This window comes from Diuraphis noxia, unplaced genomic scaffold, assembly GCF_037042655.1.
Source record: "Diuraphis noxia isolate RWA-SAM2 unplaced genomic scaffold, SU_Dnox_SAM2 contig0002, whole genome shotgun sequence".
NCBI lineage: Eukaryota > Metazoa > Arthropoda > Insecta > Hemiptera > Aphididae > Diuraphis > Diuraphis noxia.
The window spans coordinates 40,680,320-40,699,341 of NW_028301712.1; the positions used below are offsets into that span (position 1 = coordinate 40,680,320).

Sequence of the window (19,022 nt, forward strand, 5' to 3'; positions counted from 1 at the left end):
GGGAGAAATTGTTAATACATCGGAGATGACTAGATTGTTCTCCTGGAGTAGTGTTGTTAAAGTTTAAAATTTTGGATTGAAGTCGAGCGAAGGAAGAGTGTTAGCTAGCTTTAATTCGTGATTTAATGTTATTTTGAGTCTTCTTATATCAAGAGGAGGAGTACCTGATAGGTTGTAGATGCTCGGTATTGGACTAGAGTGATAGGCTCCAATTGACATACGAAGTCCGGAGTTGTGAATTGTATCTAGTTTTTTTGTAATCGATTTATTAGCCGTTGTCCAAATGAATGATCCGTAGTCAAGTTTAGATAGTATTAGGGATTTGTAGATAGACAACAATACGTGAGTTTTAGAACCCCATGAAGTATGGGATAACATTTTTATAATATTGAGACGTGGAGAGATGGCTGATTTCAAAAAATTGATGTGATGGGTCCAAGAGCATCTTTTGTCGAAAATGATACCGAGTATTTTGATTGTATTACTATTTATTAATTGATGGTCGCCCAATTTTATCTTAATTGGATTTGGAGCGCGTTTGCGTGTAAATACGATGCATTGTGATTTTTCGGGAGAAAAGGTGAAGCCGGATGTTTGTGTCCATTTTTGTAGGTTGTTGATGGCTTTTTGAAGATGGCATTGGACAGTGGCTAGGGATTTGCTCCGGCAGTAAATATTGAAATCATCCGCGTAGAGGGTAGATTTGACAGGGAAGGATATGTTTTGAGTGATATTGTTGATGGCTATCAGAAAAAGAGTGACTGAAATTGTTGATCCTTGGGGGATTCCGTTGGCTTGGTCGAATACTTTGGAAAGTGACTGGTTGATTCTTACTTGGAAAGTTCTTGTTTTTAGGAAGTTTCTGATGAAATTGAACATTTGATTTTGGCTAAGTACTTTAGAGAGACTAGTCAAAATGTGGGGTTTCCATGTTGTATCGTAGGCTTTCCTTAAATCTAAGCTAATCATACCTAAGTATTGATTTTCGGCGTATGTGTTTTGTATTTCTCTATGTATTTTTGAAAGACAGTTGTTTGTACCTTTATTTTTCCGAAATCCGCATTGTTCAGGAGTGAAGTAGTTGGACTGTTCTAGGAACCATATTAGACGTTGATTTACGATTTTCTCTAAGAGTTTATATATTATAGATTATGTTGTTATATAATTATATTTTTCCTCCAATAAATGATGCAGCATAGGGGGTAAGTACCAAGTGTTACAAATTACGATATAATGGTGCACCCCTATGCGATGGATCGGTAAAAAAAAATTATTATTTATTTCTATGACTTCTAGAATCTGAGCATAGGCGCGTAGCGTGATGAATTTATAATTTACTTGGGGAACTAAAACCTATGTAATGTTTCAGGACTTCAAGTACACAACATAATAATATATTCTAAAAATATAACTAAAATAACACTTACAGACGGGCTTTGTTATGAAAACTAAACAGAAAATTAAAATTAAGTGGGCTGCAAGTGGGTACCGCTAAGCCACAAGGCGCAGTGGCGTATTTTCAATATTTTGTGGGGGGGGGGGATTCTAAATGAGTTTATAATATTATAATAAAACCACATACGAGTTATGATTTAATAATTATATAATATATATTATAGGTATAAGAAATAAATTAATTAAAGAATTTAAAATTTACTTATTTTTTCTTATAATATATATAGGCACTCTACTTAAGGATATTCAATAAGGGTTATGTATCAAAAAAAAAAAAATAAATAAATAACAAAATATGCTATGGCGATAGTGAATTATTATTAATGCAATTAATGTCAAATTAATAGGTTTTTATTGTAAAAAAGTTAGACTTTTTTTTCGCAAGTTCTTCAGGTTTTATTGAGTACCTACCTATAGTTTTTATTTATTGATAAACAGCGACGACACAACAAAAATAACCAAAAGTTAAATCCAAGTTATTTATAAAAATATTGTAATAAAAATATTAAAAACACATAATATAATATATCTTTTTCGGTACTTGAGTAGTAAGTTATTTATGACTTCAACGTTTTTTTCTGGGAGGGGGTCCCACTGACAAGGGATACCTGTATGCATTATAGATATATCGAGTGGGGCACTGTAATGGATGTATAATGTGTTGAATTCCAAGTCAATGATATAATATCATTAGGATTCTACCTAAAAGACAAAAGTCCGATGTCGTAAATGTCCACGAACTAAAGTCTGGTTCATTTATTTTATTTATAAGTATACATTTTTCAACTTAAATCAATATTATATGACATATAACAGATAAAAATGAAAATATGAAATTATAATTTTTTGTCAATATAATGGCCATTGGCTAATATATAAAACATAATATTACCAATATAATTATAAATTAAATGCCCATGTTTTGTATTATGTTCAATATCCACTGTATAATGTATACGACTAAAGGAGTTGAAATATGATTTGCCAAACTTTCAAATGAAAATATGTTTTATAATACCCTCTGGAAACTACGAACAAAATCCCGGTGATAGAAAGTTTGATGTCATATATATATTCACAATACGTGAGTAAGCTCATCGCTCTGCGCCCATAATAGTGTAATAGGTAGGTATAAACAATAAATGGTATAATAGCTTAAAAATACTTTAACAACAGTCTTGAAAATTTCATTTCGTAAAAAAATGATCTATGGTAATTTGTTACCAAGTTACATCAAAAACCAAAACTGATTATGCGTAAAAATTCCCGTTTTTTCTTTAATTTTTAGTTTATTTATCCCGATTCCCGATTATTTAGGAAAATATTGAGAATTTTTTACTTTTGACCCCACAAAGTACCAACTAGATTCACTTTCTGATCGAACGAGGTAGTGACTTCTAACGTCATGACAGACACAAAAAATATATAAATTAATTAATTAAATAAAATAATAATAAAAAAAAAAAACACAACATGGTAAAATCAATACATTCCTCGCTCCGCTCAGAATCTAAAACATTATTTAACAAATATAATAATTTAATATTCAATTAATTTTTTTACAATTTAAGGCATAAGTGTTTATTTCTATACTTAATATTTACATGCTATTATAATTTATATTGATATAAAGTACTTAAGAGTGACTGTAATTATGATAAAATAAATACTTGATGGTTTTAATTAACATTACGCAAAGGTGATCAAATATGTCACTATAAGTTTTATAGTCATGTAATGTTTAAATGAAGTATAATATAATAAACAAATGATGGAAATTAATGAAAGCAAAAAATATCATGGCTAACATATGTATAAATAAACTATAAACATAACTATCAAAAACAACTATAGCTTAAAATATAAATCATATTATATATTAATAATTAATAAAAAAATGTATTTTAAAACAATATAATAAATTGTAAATATAACATTAAATATTTAAATGTATTATTATTATTATTATTTTTTTATGGTTAGGGCTTCGACAACTGAGGTCATTAGCCTGGGGAACTGTAGGGGAAGGTACTGTTAGGTAACTCGTGGGTTTTTTTGGCAGAATTTTGAATGGGCACCCGTGGGTTTCTGCCATGCCCGGTTTGGGGCAAATGTATTGTTATGCATATCAATATGACAATATATCATAGGTCTGCGCTGTTATAACAATTAATCGGTTATATCGGTGATTTTACAATAGTTTAAAACACTAATTAATTGTTTTTACGATTAAATCGATTAATATTGTTCTATCTATAAATTATTAATCGATTAATCAATTAATTTTAATAAATTATTATAAATATGATAAGTTATCATATATTTATCGGTTAACAGATTAATCAAGTTAAAACTGAAGCCGCTAAAATATACGTAGAAGGTATAACTTTAGCTGTGTCAAATTATTAAAACGTTGATTACATTGTTTCTTAGCAAATTATTATAAGAGGTTTATGATATTCCGATTTTAGGTAATCCTATAATAGTCCTATGCCTATACTCCTATTTTAAACAGTTCCTTTGTTTTTTTTAAATTTATATTATATGATATTACTTATGTTTTAATAGTTTCTTATTTATTTTAGAGTTTTTTTTTAATATTTTGTAATTTACAACTTACAAGTGTTACATGTATAAGTGTTTTGTCATGTACAATCAGTTAAAAGAGTATAATAAAAATTGTGATTTTGACTGTCCAACATCCAATTATATTAGGGCAATATAATTTACTATCATGTTATTTATTTTCGAATTAATCGGTTATTTTTAGCTCAATTATTGAATTATGAAATTAATGTGTTATATACAAATTGATTATTGAATTAATCTATTGATTAACCGGTAAAATCAATATAATTGATTAACGATTGTGTCAGATAATAATCGCGCAGGCCTGCAATATCATATTTCACAAATTCAAGACTGTATCATTGTTATTCCTAATATTTATGATTAATAATTTGTGTTATTACGATATATAATTATATATTTATCAAATTTGAAAACATCTTGGAAAAGAGATAGATAACATATCCAAAAGTTACAGCCTTGTTTGACATAATTTATAGATTCCACAAAAAAAAATATTCTTATGATTTATAGTTTTATATTTATTTATAGACTTATTTTCATTAGAAATTATAATCTTTCAACAAAAAATATTTTAACGTGGGATAACAGTTAAATACATATTATTGAATTAAAAATTAAAATACTTATATTTTAACTACCATCTTTCTATTCAAAATATAATAATTAAAATTTTTTGATTAATTTCTATATTATTTTATGAATTAGTTATTTTTAAAATTTGGGTCCACTTTTTTTTTAACTTGTAATGAATAAGCAACTAACTTGAATATAAAATTTGTTGAAATTATTAAACTAAATTTAGGTATATAAATAATTTTCAACAAAATTAAAATTTTAATAAGGTATACATAAAGAAATGTTGTATTTTTTATTATTAAATTAAAAATAGGAATATAATAATAATCACAGTAACAGAACATAAAAATTATTTAAAACTTGAAATCTTTTACATAGCATCAAAATGAAATTTATGTGCTTCCTGGCGTTTTTCAATACGATCTTCTTGTCGTTCTTTAAAGTACAGCACTCCAATAATAACTAAAATAAGAAGGCATGTTCCTGCAAGAGCAGCTGCACTTTGAAATATTAAACGGCTTGGTGTCACAAATAGTTTAGCATTCCATCTACTTGGATCATTTATTGGATTTGGAATAACAACCATTTGGGAATTTGGTATAATTTGTGTCCAAGAACGGGTTTCATTTAAAACCGAAACAGTAAGTTCATCTACAAAGTTAGGAGTACGGCCAAGTCCAAATATTGTGTAAGGCAAATAAAGAGAATAATATGCAGACTGGGGTAACTGTGTGGCTATGCCTTGGCGTGGATATCCATCTTGTGTGGTAGTCACATAGCTAACTTTTGGTCCAGGCAAGTTAGTACCAAATGTACGAGATTTTTTTCCCAATCGACTAGGTAACATTTCATATTTGCTGTTTGTCAAACCAGTAACAACCATTACCTACAAATAACATAATATGATAATCAAACTATAAAATTTTTTTTTTTTAAATTTACTTACTTTCAAAAAATTTGCATCATAGTCCAAACTGTTCTTAAAAGCTGACATATTGTACTCTCCGTTACCTCCACTGACTAACAAAACATCTAATATACCATTTTGAAAAAAATCATAAAATGCTCCCATAATATTGTTATTGTCACCATTCATCGCTTGAAGTAAGTCCCATCGAACAACAAAAGTCCTGTCAAACCCATCACAGCCTGTTGTGCAAGCAACATTTTCCATTAAAATTACTTTTGTTTTTTTTAAACTGCCTCCAAGACACAATGTTCCTAATAAATCGGGGTAGCCATCCATATTGAAATCACCAGGTCGCACCGTGATTGTTTCTAGGTATGGTACATTAGGCATTGGTGGAACAAATCCCCAAACACTGTTACCATTATGGAAATTTATTCCTAAATTATACCAACGAGTTGAATCATAAAAATAAATAGTGCTGTTGGTACATTGTGTATCAAAACAAACAGGCACAATATGATCCATGCGTCCTTTAAGTTGTAAATCCATGAATGCAGTTTGACCAACATTTGAAACCTTTAAATTATCAGGAAATGAGATAGTTTGGTTAAAAATAAATGCACCAACTTCAGAATCAGAAAGCCAAACTTCATATCCTTTTGTAGTTGTTAAATATAAATCAGGTGCAACATCTGAAAATTAATATAAAAATATGTATTATGTGAAAATTAAACAATATTCAAGACTCAAGTTAAACAAGTAATAAATATTATTTAAAATTATATTTAAAAAAGAAAAGAAAATTACTTTTTATTCAAACAAATACATAGAAAACTTTATATAATTTTGTTTGTTGTTACATTAATTTTGTTATACTTCAACTACATGGGTGATTAATGTTTTATTTTATATTTTAATAATAATATTAACATGAACATCATGATCATATACTAGGTAGTAAGTTTTCAGTATCAAATTAAACGAGGAACTTTGATTAAAAATATCTAATGCTAGGTTGCATGAACATTAAACATTTATTGAATTATTAGTAGGCTAAATGATTGGACCATAATATTTTGTTGAACTATTATTAATTAATCGTTTGTTCATGCAACTCAACAAAAATCTTACTTAGACTCTAAGAGAACTAGAAACAAGATTTATTATTTAGACCAGTGGTTCCCAATTAGCATTGAGCCACGGATCCCTAGCTAAAACTTAAATTGGACGGGGGCCCCCTTATTTGTGAACTTACTTTTCAATTTTGTTTAATTATAAAAATGAAAAAAAAAAATTATACATAATATAAAACATTAATTGTCAATTTTCTTTTAGCAATTATTGAATTTTAATAGTGATTGCACAAAATACCTGAAATTTCAAACCAATGTATGTTTAAAAATTCTACTAAAATAAAATAAAAATATCACTTCAATACTACATAACCACGGACCCCCAATATCAACACGCGAACCACCAATTGGGAACTACTGATTTAAACTGTGGTTATAATGTGTATCTAAGGACTAAGGTCTTTAGTCAAGAAACATCATATTATATAGCAGATAAACTAAAAAAAGAAATTAGGAAAAGTAATTATAGTACATTATACTTGATCATTGTAACAAATAATAACTCTAAATAAAAAATAAAATACATTATTCTGGTAATAAGAGTAAGCAGGGGCAGATTGGCCTATCGGGAAATTGAGAGAATCTTCCTGATGAACTGGTTCTTGTAAGGGCCACTAAATTATATAATAACAAAAAAAAAAAAAACTATACTTTGTAAATTAGGCATAAAATATATTTAAAAATATACCAAAAAAATAATAAAATATAAAATATACCTAAAAGGAAGGAACAAAAAATGCACTTTACCATCCCATGCACATTTTTTTATTTTTTTTTTTTGAAACTTACTTATGTAGACCATTTTAGAAGAATGGTACAATCAGGATATGTCGGTCAGATTTAGTTTCAAAGTTATGGCCATTGGAAGTAAGCAAGTTCACGTTTTTTTATTCATAGCCAATACACTATAATTTTCCAAGCTCTTCGTACATTTTTTTTTTCTATTTTGGTATTCTAACCTTTTTAAAACGATAGTTTTTGAAATTTGTAAAGAGAGCAAGTTAGAGTATGATAAGTAGTTAATTCCTTTTCCTACCAGCTCCGGTCGCCAGACTCGATGGCCACTTAAATTAACATAAGTATATAGCGGCTCACTTCGCCTACTAGTGGCTCTGGTCATATAAAAGATAATGAAACTATACAGACATACAGTCAATAATATACAAATACAATGGTAATTATGTGAAGATCTCAAGGAAATACAAGACTAAATATACAACAGAAATATCACATATTATTGTGATAGTTTAATTAAGCTATATGGATAGATAACTTAACTATATGGATATGTTTTTTTTATAAATGTTTGGGTAATTTTTTTAATTTTATATCTACTATCAAAATTGTTATTAATATTTTAATTTCAATTTAAGAAAGTGATAAAAAATTAACCTGTGTAAATTAAATTGATATTATCATAAAGTCCAATGCAAGAAGGATAAAAATTATTGCTTAATAACAGTTCTAATCCTAATTGTTTTGCTTGGTAAATATTTGAAACATAAAATACAACCATTCAAAACAACACATAATGAAGATAAACTAACATATTCAGTAGTTAGATATGTAAAAATATTATTATTTTATAACTAACCTCCGCCTATGTCTACAAATCCGTGTGATTGGGGAATTCTAATCTCTTCATTATCATAGTTTTCCATTGGCATTTCTGTAAAGTTTCCAGTTGAATTGAATAGCCAAAATGTTCTTTGTGTTGTACCATTTGACATTTTTTTGACACCAAATAAATCTACTATCATATTACTGTCATAGTTAATAACCAAAGGTTGATCAACAATAGTAAAAAGTGGTTTATCTTCATTTGGACATGCCAAAACATTTAATCCTCCCCACAGTATATGTACATCTAGATCATTATTTTGTTTATTTGATGAGAACCAATTGGAAAACCCTCCTGAACCAACTGTTATGTTTTTTACAGTAACCAGTAGATCCATAAGAGCATCACCATTGAAGTCTCCTGGCACCACCGATGTAATTTGGTGTTTATTAAACTTGCATTTTGTTTGTGTACCAGGCTTTAAAAAAGGTTCAACATTAGAACCAAACATAATTTCAATAGATCGACCTTGATCTTTTAGAACAAACATATCTGTAAGTTCATCAGAATCAAAATCTCCAAATGCAGCAGGTTGCCCTTGAACATAGTATCCAAACACAGGATATGTGATATCAATAGAGACACATGTATGACTTAAAGCCACCAATAAGAATATCTGAAATCATATTTAATGAATTGAAAAATTAATTTGTAATATTAATTAAAACTAACAGTAAAATCAATAGGTATTGTATAAAATTTATATTATTTCAGATGAATACAATTACCAATAGGTTTGGGTATAATTTAATATTTATAAAGGTAGTATTTTAATACTTACCGGGGTTGATATCATGATGGCGTCCGCGAATGACTAAGTGAAAAAGTTTTTCAATTTTCACTCAATACTTTATTTACACCATATCAATAATATTGTCTAGTTCATAGGTTACATACAAAAATGGTACACACAATTATAAATTGTTCTTTAAAAATATGTCGTGTTAAATTATTAAATGGATAGTTTTGAAAACACAATGTAAAAATACTATATTTTTAATGATTCTTTTAAGTTTTATTCGTTACAGAATATCGGTATTAGTGGATAATGTATTACTTGCATACCTGTAAGATCTGTATTACAAATGAACAATTACTTATTAAAATAATAAAATATTACATTTTAGTAGTTATTAAACACATAAAAAAATACGTCAAATAAAATTGATGTAGTTTAGTGGTTAATCAATAATCACTTATCATTATCACTATCTGTTGTTTTATTGTGTTCAATAGTCAGTGTTAACAATCATCGTCATCAATGTTCATGTTATCACGGAATAATAAATATTGTATGTTAAATTGTTAAAAAACAAACGTTGTTTATGAACGTTTGAATTAAAATATTTTTAATAATTGAATTTTCATAATAATTTGATTTTTGAGTTAGGTACTCACAAGTCACAGTCATGAGAACTTTAAGATTTTTTTAAAAATTATTTTCTTTTAAAATCTAAACAAGAAAATTGAAATATTAATCTAAAGTTGTTGTAATAGCAGTTCAAAAATATTAAAATTACATGATTTATTTTTTTAAGCATCTTAAGTTCAAATGTTAACAAAATATATTTAAGTCTCAAAAAATGTACAAGTTATTTTGTTGTCAAACATTCATAAAATGTTTAAATTTTATAGCTTAGGAATCATGAACATTTAAAACAAGGTTTGTTAGAATTATTTTATACTGTTACCAAAGTATATGAAAAATATATGCATATAGTTTTTCATTCATTGATATTTTAAGTTCGAATTTGGGTAAAATACTAAAATTATAGATATTTCGATAATTAAAGAATATAATACCTATGCAAACATTTTAGTTTTTTTGTCGTCATTAAAAATATAACTCATGAGTGAATCTAGGACAAAATATCCAACGGTCAAAATATCCAAATTTATCCGTTTTTACGTAAATTAATAGATTACACATTACTTTCTAATAAAATTAACTCAAATATCAAATTATTTAATTATAAAAATACACCTAGTATATAATAATTATATAAATATACCTACTTAATATATTATATAATTTTTAAATTTTTAGAAAATATTGAAGGTAGTCATTTTTTTAGCAAATTATTACTGTATTCATGAAAACAAATTGTTTTACATTTTATTTTATATTAGATTCTGAACGAAGTGATGAATGTATTGATTTTACAATGATGTGTGTTTTTTTCTGTGTGTCTGTGTACAGCATAACTAGTCGAAATAATACTTCGATTTCAAACTTTGGGGGTGGTTTCCGATGTAAAAGTGAATATCCTTGGTGCATTATAGAGGTCAATCAAAAGTAAACATTTTCCAACAGTTTTCAAAAAAATCGAGAAAAACAAAAAAAAATGACAGAAAAACGGGAATTTTTACGCAAAACCAGTTATCGACCAAATCGATTTTTTTATATGATTATAATTCAAAAACTAATCACTATAAATACTTGAAATTTTCATCAAATGTTTATATTAGTCATATCTATATACAGTTTAATTTTCAAAAATGTTTGACTTTTTTGAGTTATTAATAGACCACTGAAATTTTCGATTTTTTTGAGAATTTTTTTTTGAAGTGTCGGTAAAAAAATGTTGAATGACCAAAAAAACTTGAAAATTTAATACAAGGTTCCTTGTATGTTGTTCTTATTGTAGCTAAAAAAAATTAAAAATCGTTAGTCACCATTTTTTTTTAATAAGCGTTTATAGTTCAAATTTTTACGAAATCTGTCGAAAACGTGAAAATTTGCAAGTAATTTTGAAGTTGAAAAATCATAAAACTTTCTGTGTTCATAACTAAAGATTAAAAATACAACACTCAGTTTTCCATAAGTTTCTTTCAAGTAGCTATAGAGCAATTTCGAAGCATCATTATAGGAACAATTTTAAGTGCGTTTGAATTTTAAATTTTTACGAAATAGCGTAACGATAACGATTTATCCTCAAACGAATTTAAACATTTGTTATTATTCAAAAAGTATAAGTCGTAGATACTTGAAAATTTTACCAGTTATTTAGATTAGCATTTTATTTACATGGTTTAATTTTCAAAATATTTTGACTTTTTTTGAGATATTTATAGACAACTGAAATTTTCAATTTTTCTGAATTTTTTTTTTTGAAGTGTCGATAAAATTTTTTTGGCACAATCAAAATACTTGAAAATTTAATACAAAGTTTCTCATAAGTTATTCTTATAGTGATTAAAAAATTACAAGAATACATAGGCACAATTTTTTTTTATTAGCATTTGAAGTTCAAATTTTGACTAAATATGTAAAAATTACGGCAATGTTCCAATTATCTTAGATAAAAATGCATAAAAGTTTTTCTTTTTAATTCTAAGATTTGAAAATTTAATAAAAGGCTCCTAACATATTTTTACAATAGCAGTTGAAAAATAAAATAAATATATAGCCACAATTTTTTTTACATGCATTCAAATTTTAATTTTGACAACATACGTAAAAATCACGAAAATTCGCAAATTATTTTAAGCTAGAAATTCATAAAAAAAATTCTTTTTAAATCTTAGATTTGAAAATTTTTAATAATCTATATCTATAATATATCCTAAACAGATAAACCGTCTCCATTCAGAATCGTTTTTCGGATACAATGATACCTATCATTGCATTCAAATTTAACCTACCCTAGTCAGAGGTCCACCTCACACCCTAATGTACAGCAGAGCGACATCCACTTATACCCGCTTTTTATATTATTTGACTAATGTTTGTGCAGTATATTTTGTGATATTATTATACTACTAACGTAATTTATATATTTAGGAGTTAATTTTATTAGAAAGTAATTAAAGTAAAGTGTAATATATTAATTTACGTAAAATTTGGATATTTTGACCGTTGGATATTTTGTCTTTGGATATTTTGACCGATTACCTTCACGAGTACCTACTTGAAACCTTTAAAGTATAAAATTATATTTTATAACACAATTTTTTCGGAAAAAATTAATTCAACCTCAACTTACCAACTACTGCTGTATTACTATTGTAATTATTTTGCATGTGGGTATTATAAATATCTCATATTAAAATAATTACCTACTTTAATAGCGATAATATCATAATTCATAATATTATATACATTATACCTACTTATATATTAGTAATTAATATGGACTAATAGATGGTCTTTGCTCAGAATTGTTTTTTGTAGGTTTAAAATGATTTTATACTTTTATACCATTTGAATTAAATATTAATTCATTCATTATTTTACCCTCAATGAACCGTTGGTTGAATTAATATTATTTGAATAAAACCTGTCAAACCTAACAATGATGGTAAAAAATGATATATATTGCCATAGTCCATATAGGTACTAGGTAGAAGGTAACCTAATTATATGTTCCTGATATCATTTTAGAGGCAGAACAGGACTGCAGAAACTTCGCATAGATATATATTATCTTCTTATATTGGCGTTTTCCAAGGATATCCCACAATGTACAAATTGGCAAAGATTTTCCCAGATCAAAAAAGGTTTTGCCATCTACCGTGTGTCAAATATGCGAGTGATCATCACTACGCAGTCAATGTAAGTCAATCTTAATTTTAAATATTACATATTATTTTCATTATTTTACATAAATAATGTTTTTTTCTTCATTTTTAATATACTTTAAAATATTTTTCTTATATAGTTTACTTATCTAATAAGTGTGTACAGTTAATTAGGCTGGAGGATATATATAATAAAGTGAAAAATAGTCAAATAATGTTAAATTAATTACAACCAATATTAATTCCACTAAATAAACTTAAAATTTATACTGGTGTAGTTTTTTCATAAGCAGCTAATAACAAACGAGAAGAACCAACAGAAGTATAACTTTCACCACTTGAACGTTGACTCATAGTACTCATGGGAGTACCAGGTAATCAGTTTTTTTTTAATGGTTTATAAAATAATAATATTTACATAAGCGATAAGCTATGAAGTAAATATCAAAACGAAACAATAGTATAGTATAGTACTGGTCGGTATTGCCGTATTGGATTATAGAAATATTAAGAATCTACAAAAATACCAGATTTGAATAGGTACATTTTGATCATCATCCCATTTTTTACCTAACTCAGATGAAATTAATAATTACTATAAAAAATACACAATCGGCTAGACTGATTGTTATCAAAACAAATGTATATATAATCCATAGATGACGTTGTTAACGTTGAAATAATATGAATGTAGTTGAGTTGTCGACCTATATTGATAATGTACTGATAACCGTGTTGTGATTTGTGGTACTTGTTTAGTTTTATTCCTAATGACCACTTAGTACTTACTTTATACCTATTATAATATTCACTATTCAGTTCATTGCTTATTTTTAAGTAATGATTGTCAGTAATATTACTATTTAAGCATTTATGGTTAAAAATATTAATTATTTCCTTTTACATATTTCATTTAATTGAAATATAATAATTTAGTTCAATCGCTGTAGGCTACAATGGGTGCATTTACTAGTCGACAAAACCCTAGAGTTGAAGAAGTGGACAACAACTCAAATAATGCTTATAAATATCCACCCAAATCTGGTTTGTTTAAAAGACATTTAAATAGTTTATTAATATTTGATTTTTTTTTTTTTTTTTGTACTGTATTCTGGATATATATTCTAATATTCTGTATTATTAATTGTATACATTGCAATTAGAAAGTGTTAAAAAAAATATGAAATTATAAGTCATTTAAAAAATTTAAATGTATGTCACTTCACTTTTGTATACACAAATGTATTTTAAAAAATAGAAACGTGTGAAATGCAATTTCTAATATGAATATTTTTTTCTCTTAAATAATCAATAGTTTTTATTAGTTTTCATTTATTTATTAATTTTTATAATACCTATTTTATAATGATAGTTTTTAATATTTCTTTTTTTTAAACATCTTTCCAGGAAATTATTTTAGTACTCACTTTATTATGGGTGGTGAAAAATTTGATACACCACAACCAGAGGCATATTTATTTGGAGAAAATATGGATTTAAATTTTTTTAGTAAATGCCCTACTACAGTAAGTAGATTTAATTTATGAAATAACTACATATTATATTCTTGTTCTGGTTGATCTGAGTTCTAAATCATTTTAAAAAATGGAAAATAACCTACTTAAACTATTTAAAAAAAAATATAAGCACCTGCCACATTAATTTACCAATTAACCATTATGTAAAAAGCTTTGTTTAAAAAAAATAATTTGTATTTATGTTTTTTTTAAATGTAGTTTCCATACCCGCCCCCTGAAATAGGAGAACCTACTAAACCGTTAAAAAGTTTGGTAAATATTAGAAAAGAATCATTGCGTTTTATACGTACAGAAGAAGGTAAAACTACATTCAATATAGAATTTACCTTTGATTGTGATTCACCTTGTTCAATAACAATATATTATTTCTGTACTGAAGATTTTACACCAAGTGGGGTTTCGTAAGTGTGAATATTAAGTGTTATTGATGTATAATATATATCATTATATAATTTTGTTTTTGTATAGTTTTAACTGTCGTGATCCATCGATGACATCTGAAGTATACCATTATAAACGAGGTTCAAACCAACAGTTTATTCAACCATTGCATATGTTTGATCCAAGTTTATACACTACTGAGGACTTAACCTATGCATTTAACAAAGAAGTTATTCCGATTGCTATACATTGTATAGCTCATGATACTTCTGAAGGTAAATGAGTCTTCAATGTATAATGTCAATTTCATTTTTTATTAAGTTAATACATTTCAGAAACACGACAGTCACATACCACAATTGCAGTTGTTGAACAATACTCTGATGGTTCCTACATTTTAAAAGCTTTAAAACAAAAATTATTCGTAGATGGGTTATGCTACTTACTGCAAGAAATATATGGCATTGAAAATAAGACACCGGATTTAAAAGTTAGTATACTTATACTGATGTTTTATTTATTTATTTATTTATTTATTTATTTATATTTGAAGGATTCTGGAGATGAAGATTTAGAAGATGGTAGTTCAGAATGCGTAATATGTATGAGTGATATGCGTGACACTTTAATTTTGCCTTGCCGTCACTTGTGTTTGTGTCAATCTTGTGCAGATTCTTTACGATATCAAGCTAATAATTGTCCAATATGCCGCGTTCCATTCCGTGCTCTTTTACAAATAAAAGCTTTACAAAAAACATTAGACAATAATCATAGAGTAATAATATTCAATTTTAAAATGTAAGGTATATATTTTTTTATAAATTGTTAAATTTCATAGATTGATTTACGTACACCTTATGGCTACGAAACTGTTCCTTTAATTGAAGCTCTCAATGGTCCAAATTTTCGACGATATAGTAATGCCACTAAAGTTCCTAGTGATCATTTACTAGAATCTTCACCTGATAGCCAATGTGCTGGACTTACTATGTCTAAGTATGCTAAGTTAAAACAATTTTTTTTAGTTAATTAGTTTTTAGTTTTTTTTAAATTTATCTTTGAATTTTTTTTATTTTGTTCCAATTAGAGACAAAGTAGACTTTATGTTATTTATTTAAAAATTGAATTAATTTAAATACAGTGGCACCCAGACAGGTTAGCAAGGAATGCAACTGCATGTGTTCTCGAGGGGGGTGGGTGTGTACTACTGCAGGTTTCACAGGGAAATTAAATAATTCATAACATAAACTATAGTCTATACTAATTGATTTCTTTGAATTACAGTGAATAATAAGTGAAACTATTTGTTATAAATAAAAATTTGGGTAGGTGGGTGGCTAACTTTTTTTAACTGCATGTGCTCTTAAAATACCTCTGTGCGCCACTTTTTGAATATAAATGAATCATCTAAGTCTGTAAACAAAATTATTATTTAATTTTCTTATAAAACATTTTAAAATACTTTGTTACAGAATGAGTTTAGACAGGCTTTCCAGAAAAAAATCTTGCAGCCTAGATTCTCATGGTGAATCATTAAGCCTTAGTGATAATTCTTTAAGTTCTAATGTATGTATTATAGAATTATTAATTTAGATTCTTCTTTATAATTGACATAACTCAATTTTTTAGGGTGCTGCATCTATCAGTGATAAATCATCTAAAGGTTCTATTAAGGATGAAATAAAACCGAAAATTCCAATTAAGTGTAAAGACAAAGTGAGAATAATTAATGAAAAAGCAAATCCTGAAGAAGAGGTAAAAAATTAGTATTACTTAGATTAAAATACAGTAGAACTCGCTTATTACATTGCTGGATATAAAGACTACACCCATGAACTTGCTTGGTTTTATATCTCATATGCAGTATGTTTTGGCAACCAGATAGAACTATCTGTGAAGATTGTTATAATCTGATTCTACTATATAATATAATTATTGTGTAGTGATAAATAAATAATACAAATATATCTTAAAATCATATTATATAGTTGAGCATATTCAAACTTTCATTATTTTTTAGACTCAGGATGAAGATAGTGAAGCAGAAAAAATGTCTCCATTATTGGACTCGGAGAAAAGTATTGAAAAGAAAGTTGAACAACCCCAACCTGTTATAGTCGAAAGTAAGAACATTATAAGTTATTTTTAAATTTAAATAATAAATAATAAATTGATGTGTTTCTTTATTTTTTAGAAAAAGAAATCAATGTTATATTAAATCATGGTGCAGAAGATGCTGAGTGTTATGGTGAATGTGCCGCAAGAATGCTAGTTACACATCAAAATGAAAAACCTCAGCTATCAATATCTCAAGTAAATAAAACTATACTATTGTTTGGTTTTGATATTTACTTCATAGCTTATCGCTTATGTAAATATTATTAATTTATAAACCATTAAAAAAAACTGATTTTATACAGGAAAGGGTGTCATTACCTGGTACTCCCATGAGTACTGTGAGTCAACGTTCAAGTGGTGAAAGTTATACTTCTGTTGGTTCTTCTCGTTTGTTATTAGCTGCTTATGAAAAAACTACACCAGTATAAATTTTAAGTTTATTTAGTGGAATTAATATTGGTTGTAATTAATTTAACATTATTTGACTATTTTTCACTTTATTATATATATCCTCCAGCCTAATTAACTGTACACACTTATTAGATAAGTAAACTATATAAGAAAAATATTTTAAAGTATATTAATAATAAAAATAAAAATAAAACATTATTTATGTAAAATAATGAAAATAATATGTAATATTTAAAATTAAGATTGTATTAATAGTATGTAAATTGTGTACAAAATGTTCTATACCTTATACTTATATACAAATCCTAAAAAAAGTTAAAATTGTTAAATAATTTACATAAATATTGTTACTGTATGAATCTCAATATTAAATTGTAAAATATATTAAAGAAATTTGTCATAAGATATGTCTCATAAGTTAGATAGTTATGAGTTATGACAATTGTCATAGACAAATATATAGTTTGATACCACTGCCCAGTAGTAATTTTAAAAATAGATAATATTCATTAATACTAAAAAAAATTTTTCTTATTACTGTAGTGTATTAATTTGACACACGAGTAAAAAGTTTTTTTTACTCAATACCCATGGATAATATTACAGATTAGGTGAAAGTATCAACTATTCTAAAATAAAACTAAATATTTGTTAATAGGTTTTTGTTATTTATTATAAATCTGCTCACAAATCACAATGGATAAGTGGTTAAGACAGTGTACCCAAAAATCTTTTAATATGGTCAAAGAAGAAAATGTCACCCTTAACCATTTGAAGTTAATAGTAGGTACTGGCGTCTCAAATTCAGTTAGGTAATGAAAATAATGTAGGTAACTTACGGGTATAATTTATATTTCAAGAAGCAAAAATAAATAAATTAGAAAAAATTGTTCAGTCAGTCAGAATACACAAAACAGACGGCCGCGGCAGTCTACTATCTCCAGAACTTTAAATCCAAAAAAAAATTTTTATTGAATGATAATTTATAGTGTAGGTACCGGGTTATCTTAATGCAAAACTTTACACAAAAAATCAAATACTGTTAAAAAAATTAAAAAATTGGGTATCTATGTTGATGTCGCTCTGCTGTACAGTAGCTTAGGTTACAAGTGGTTTACTGTGATGCAGAGGTTCTCAAACTTTTTAAGTCAGCCCTTCCCCACTTTGGTCAACCCCAGACGTGAGCTCCCTCATAAATATAATTTTAATAGTCATGCTTATAGTACTAAAAAGTTAAAATCTACGGCCAATTTATCGATTTTATGGATAAAATAACAAACCTTTTATAGATGATGGCTCGTGTTAATTGTTGCTGCCTGTACGTGATTCTATAAATATACCGAATTCGGAATTATACACACTATACAGGATGCGATTATTTTCACCCAAATTCCATAAATCTTTTTCTGTCCTACCAATACAATGTTGATTTTAAAATTGTCTTGCACCCTCTCTATAAAGCTTTCACTCCCTCCCCCCCCCCAACAACACTTTGAAAACCTCTGCTGTAATGGTTGGTTTTAAATTTGAATTCAATGATATAATATCATTGTATACGAAAAACGATTCTGGAGGAAGACGGGTTGACATACTAGGATATTTTATATCTACTAGGTATATTATTATATTAATTATATTGTTATTATAAGGTAGGTAGCAATAAAATAAATTCTAAATTAATCAAATCATATTCATTATATATGTATCTGACATATTCAGTCATAGTCGTTCATAGTATATTTGCCATTTGGTACAACATATTATAA

The 19,022-nt window shown here is 26.9% G+C and overlaps 2 protein-coding genes across 2 annotated transcripts; one reads left to right on the forward strand and one right to left on the reverse strand.

The window, feature by feature from the left end:
* Positions 1-4,873: 4,873 nt before the first annotated feature.
* Positions 4,874-9,436, reverse strand: LOC107164391 (T-cell immunomodulatory protein). Its single transcript, XM_015512196.2, has 4 exons — positions 9,069-9,436; positions 8,261-8,903; positions 5,570-6,225; positions 4,874-5,509 (listed from the first exon to the last, which is right to left on the reverse strand). The coding sequence occupies exons 1-4, from the start codon at positions 9,081-9,083 to the stop codon at positions 4,994-4,996; spliced, it is 1,830 nt and encodes a 609-aa protein (XP_015367682.2). The 5' UTR covers positions 9,084-9,436; the 3' UTR covers positions 4,874-4,993.
* Positions 9,437-13,560: 4,124 nt separating this feature from the next.
* Positions 13,561-17,913, forward strand: Mrgn1 (Mahogunin ring finger 1). The gene is made up of 12 exons (XM_089220782.1): positions 13,561-13,852; positions 14,216-14,334; positions 14,545-14,747; positions 14,815-15,002; positions 15,063-15,217; positions 15,281-15,502; positions 15,566-15,723; positions 16,200-16,293; positions 16,357-16,482; positions 16,748-16,850; positions 16,922-17,040; positions 17,148-17,913. The coding sequence occupies exons 1-12, from the start codon at positions 13,765-13,767 to the stop codon at positions 17,271-17,273; spliced, it is 1,701 nt and encodes a 566-aa protein (XP_089076908.1). The 5' UTR covers positions 13,561-13,764; the 3' UTR covers positions 17,274-17,913.
* The last annotated feature ends 1,109 nt before the right edge of the window (positions 17,914-19,022 follow it).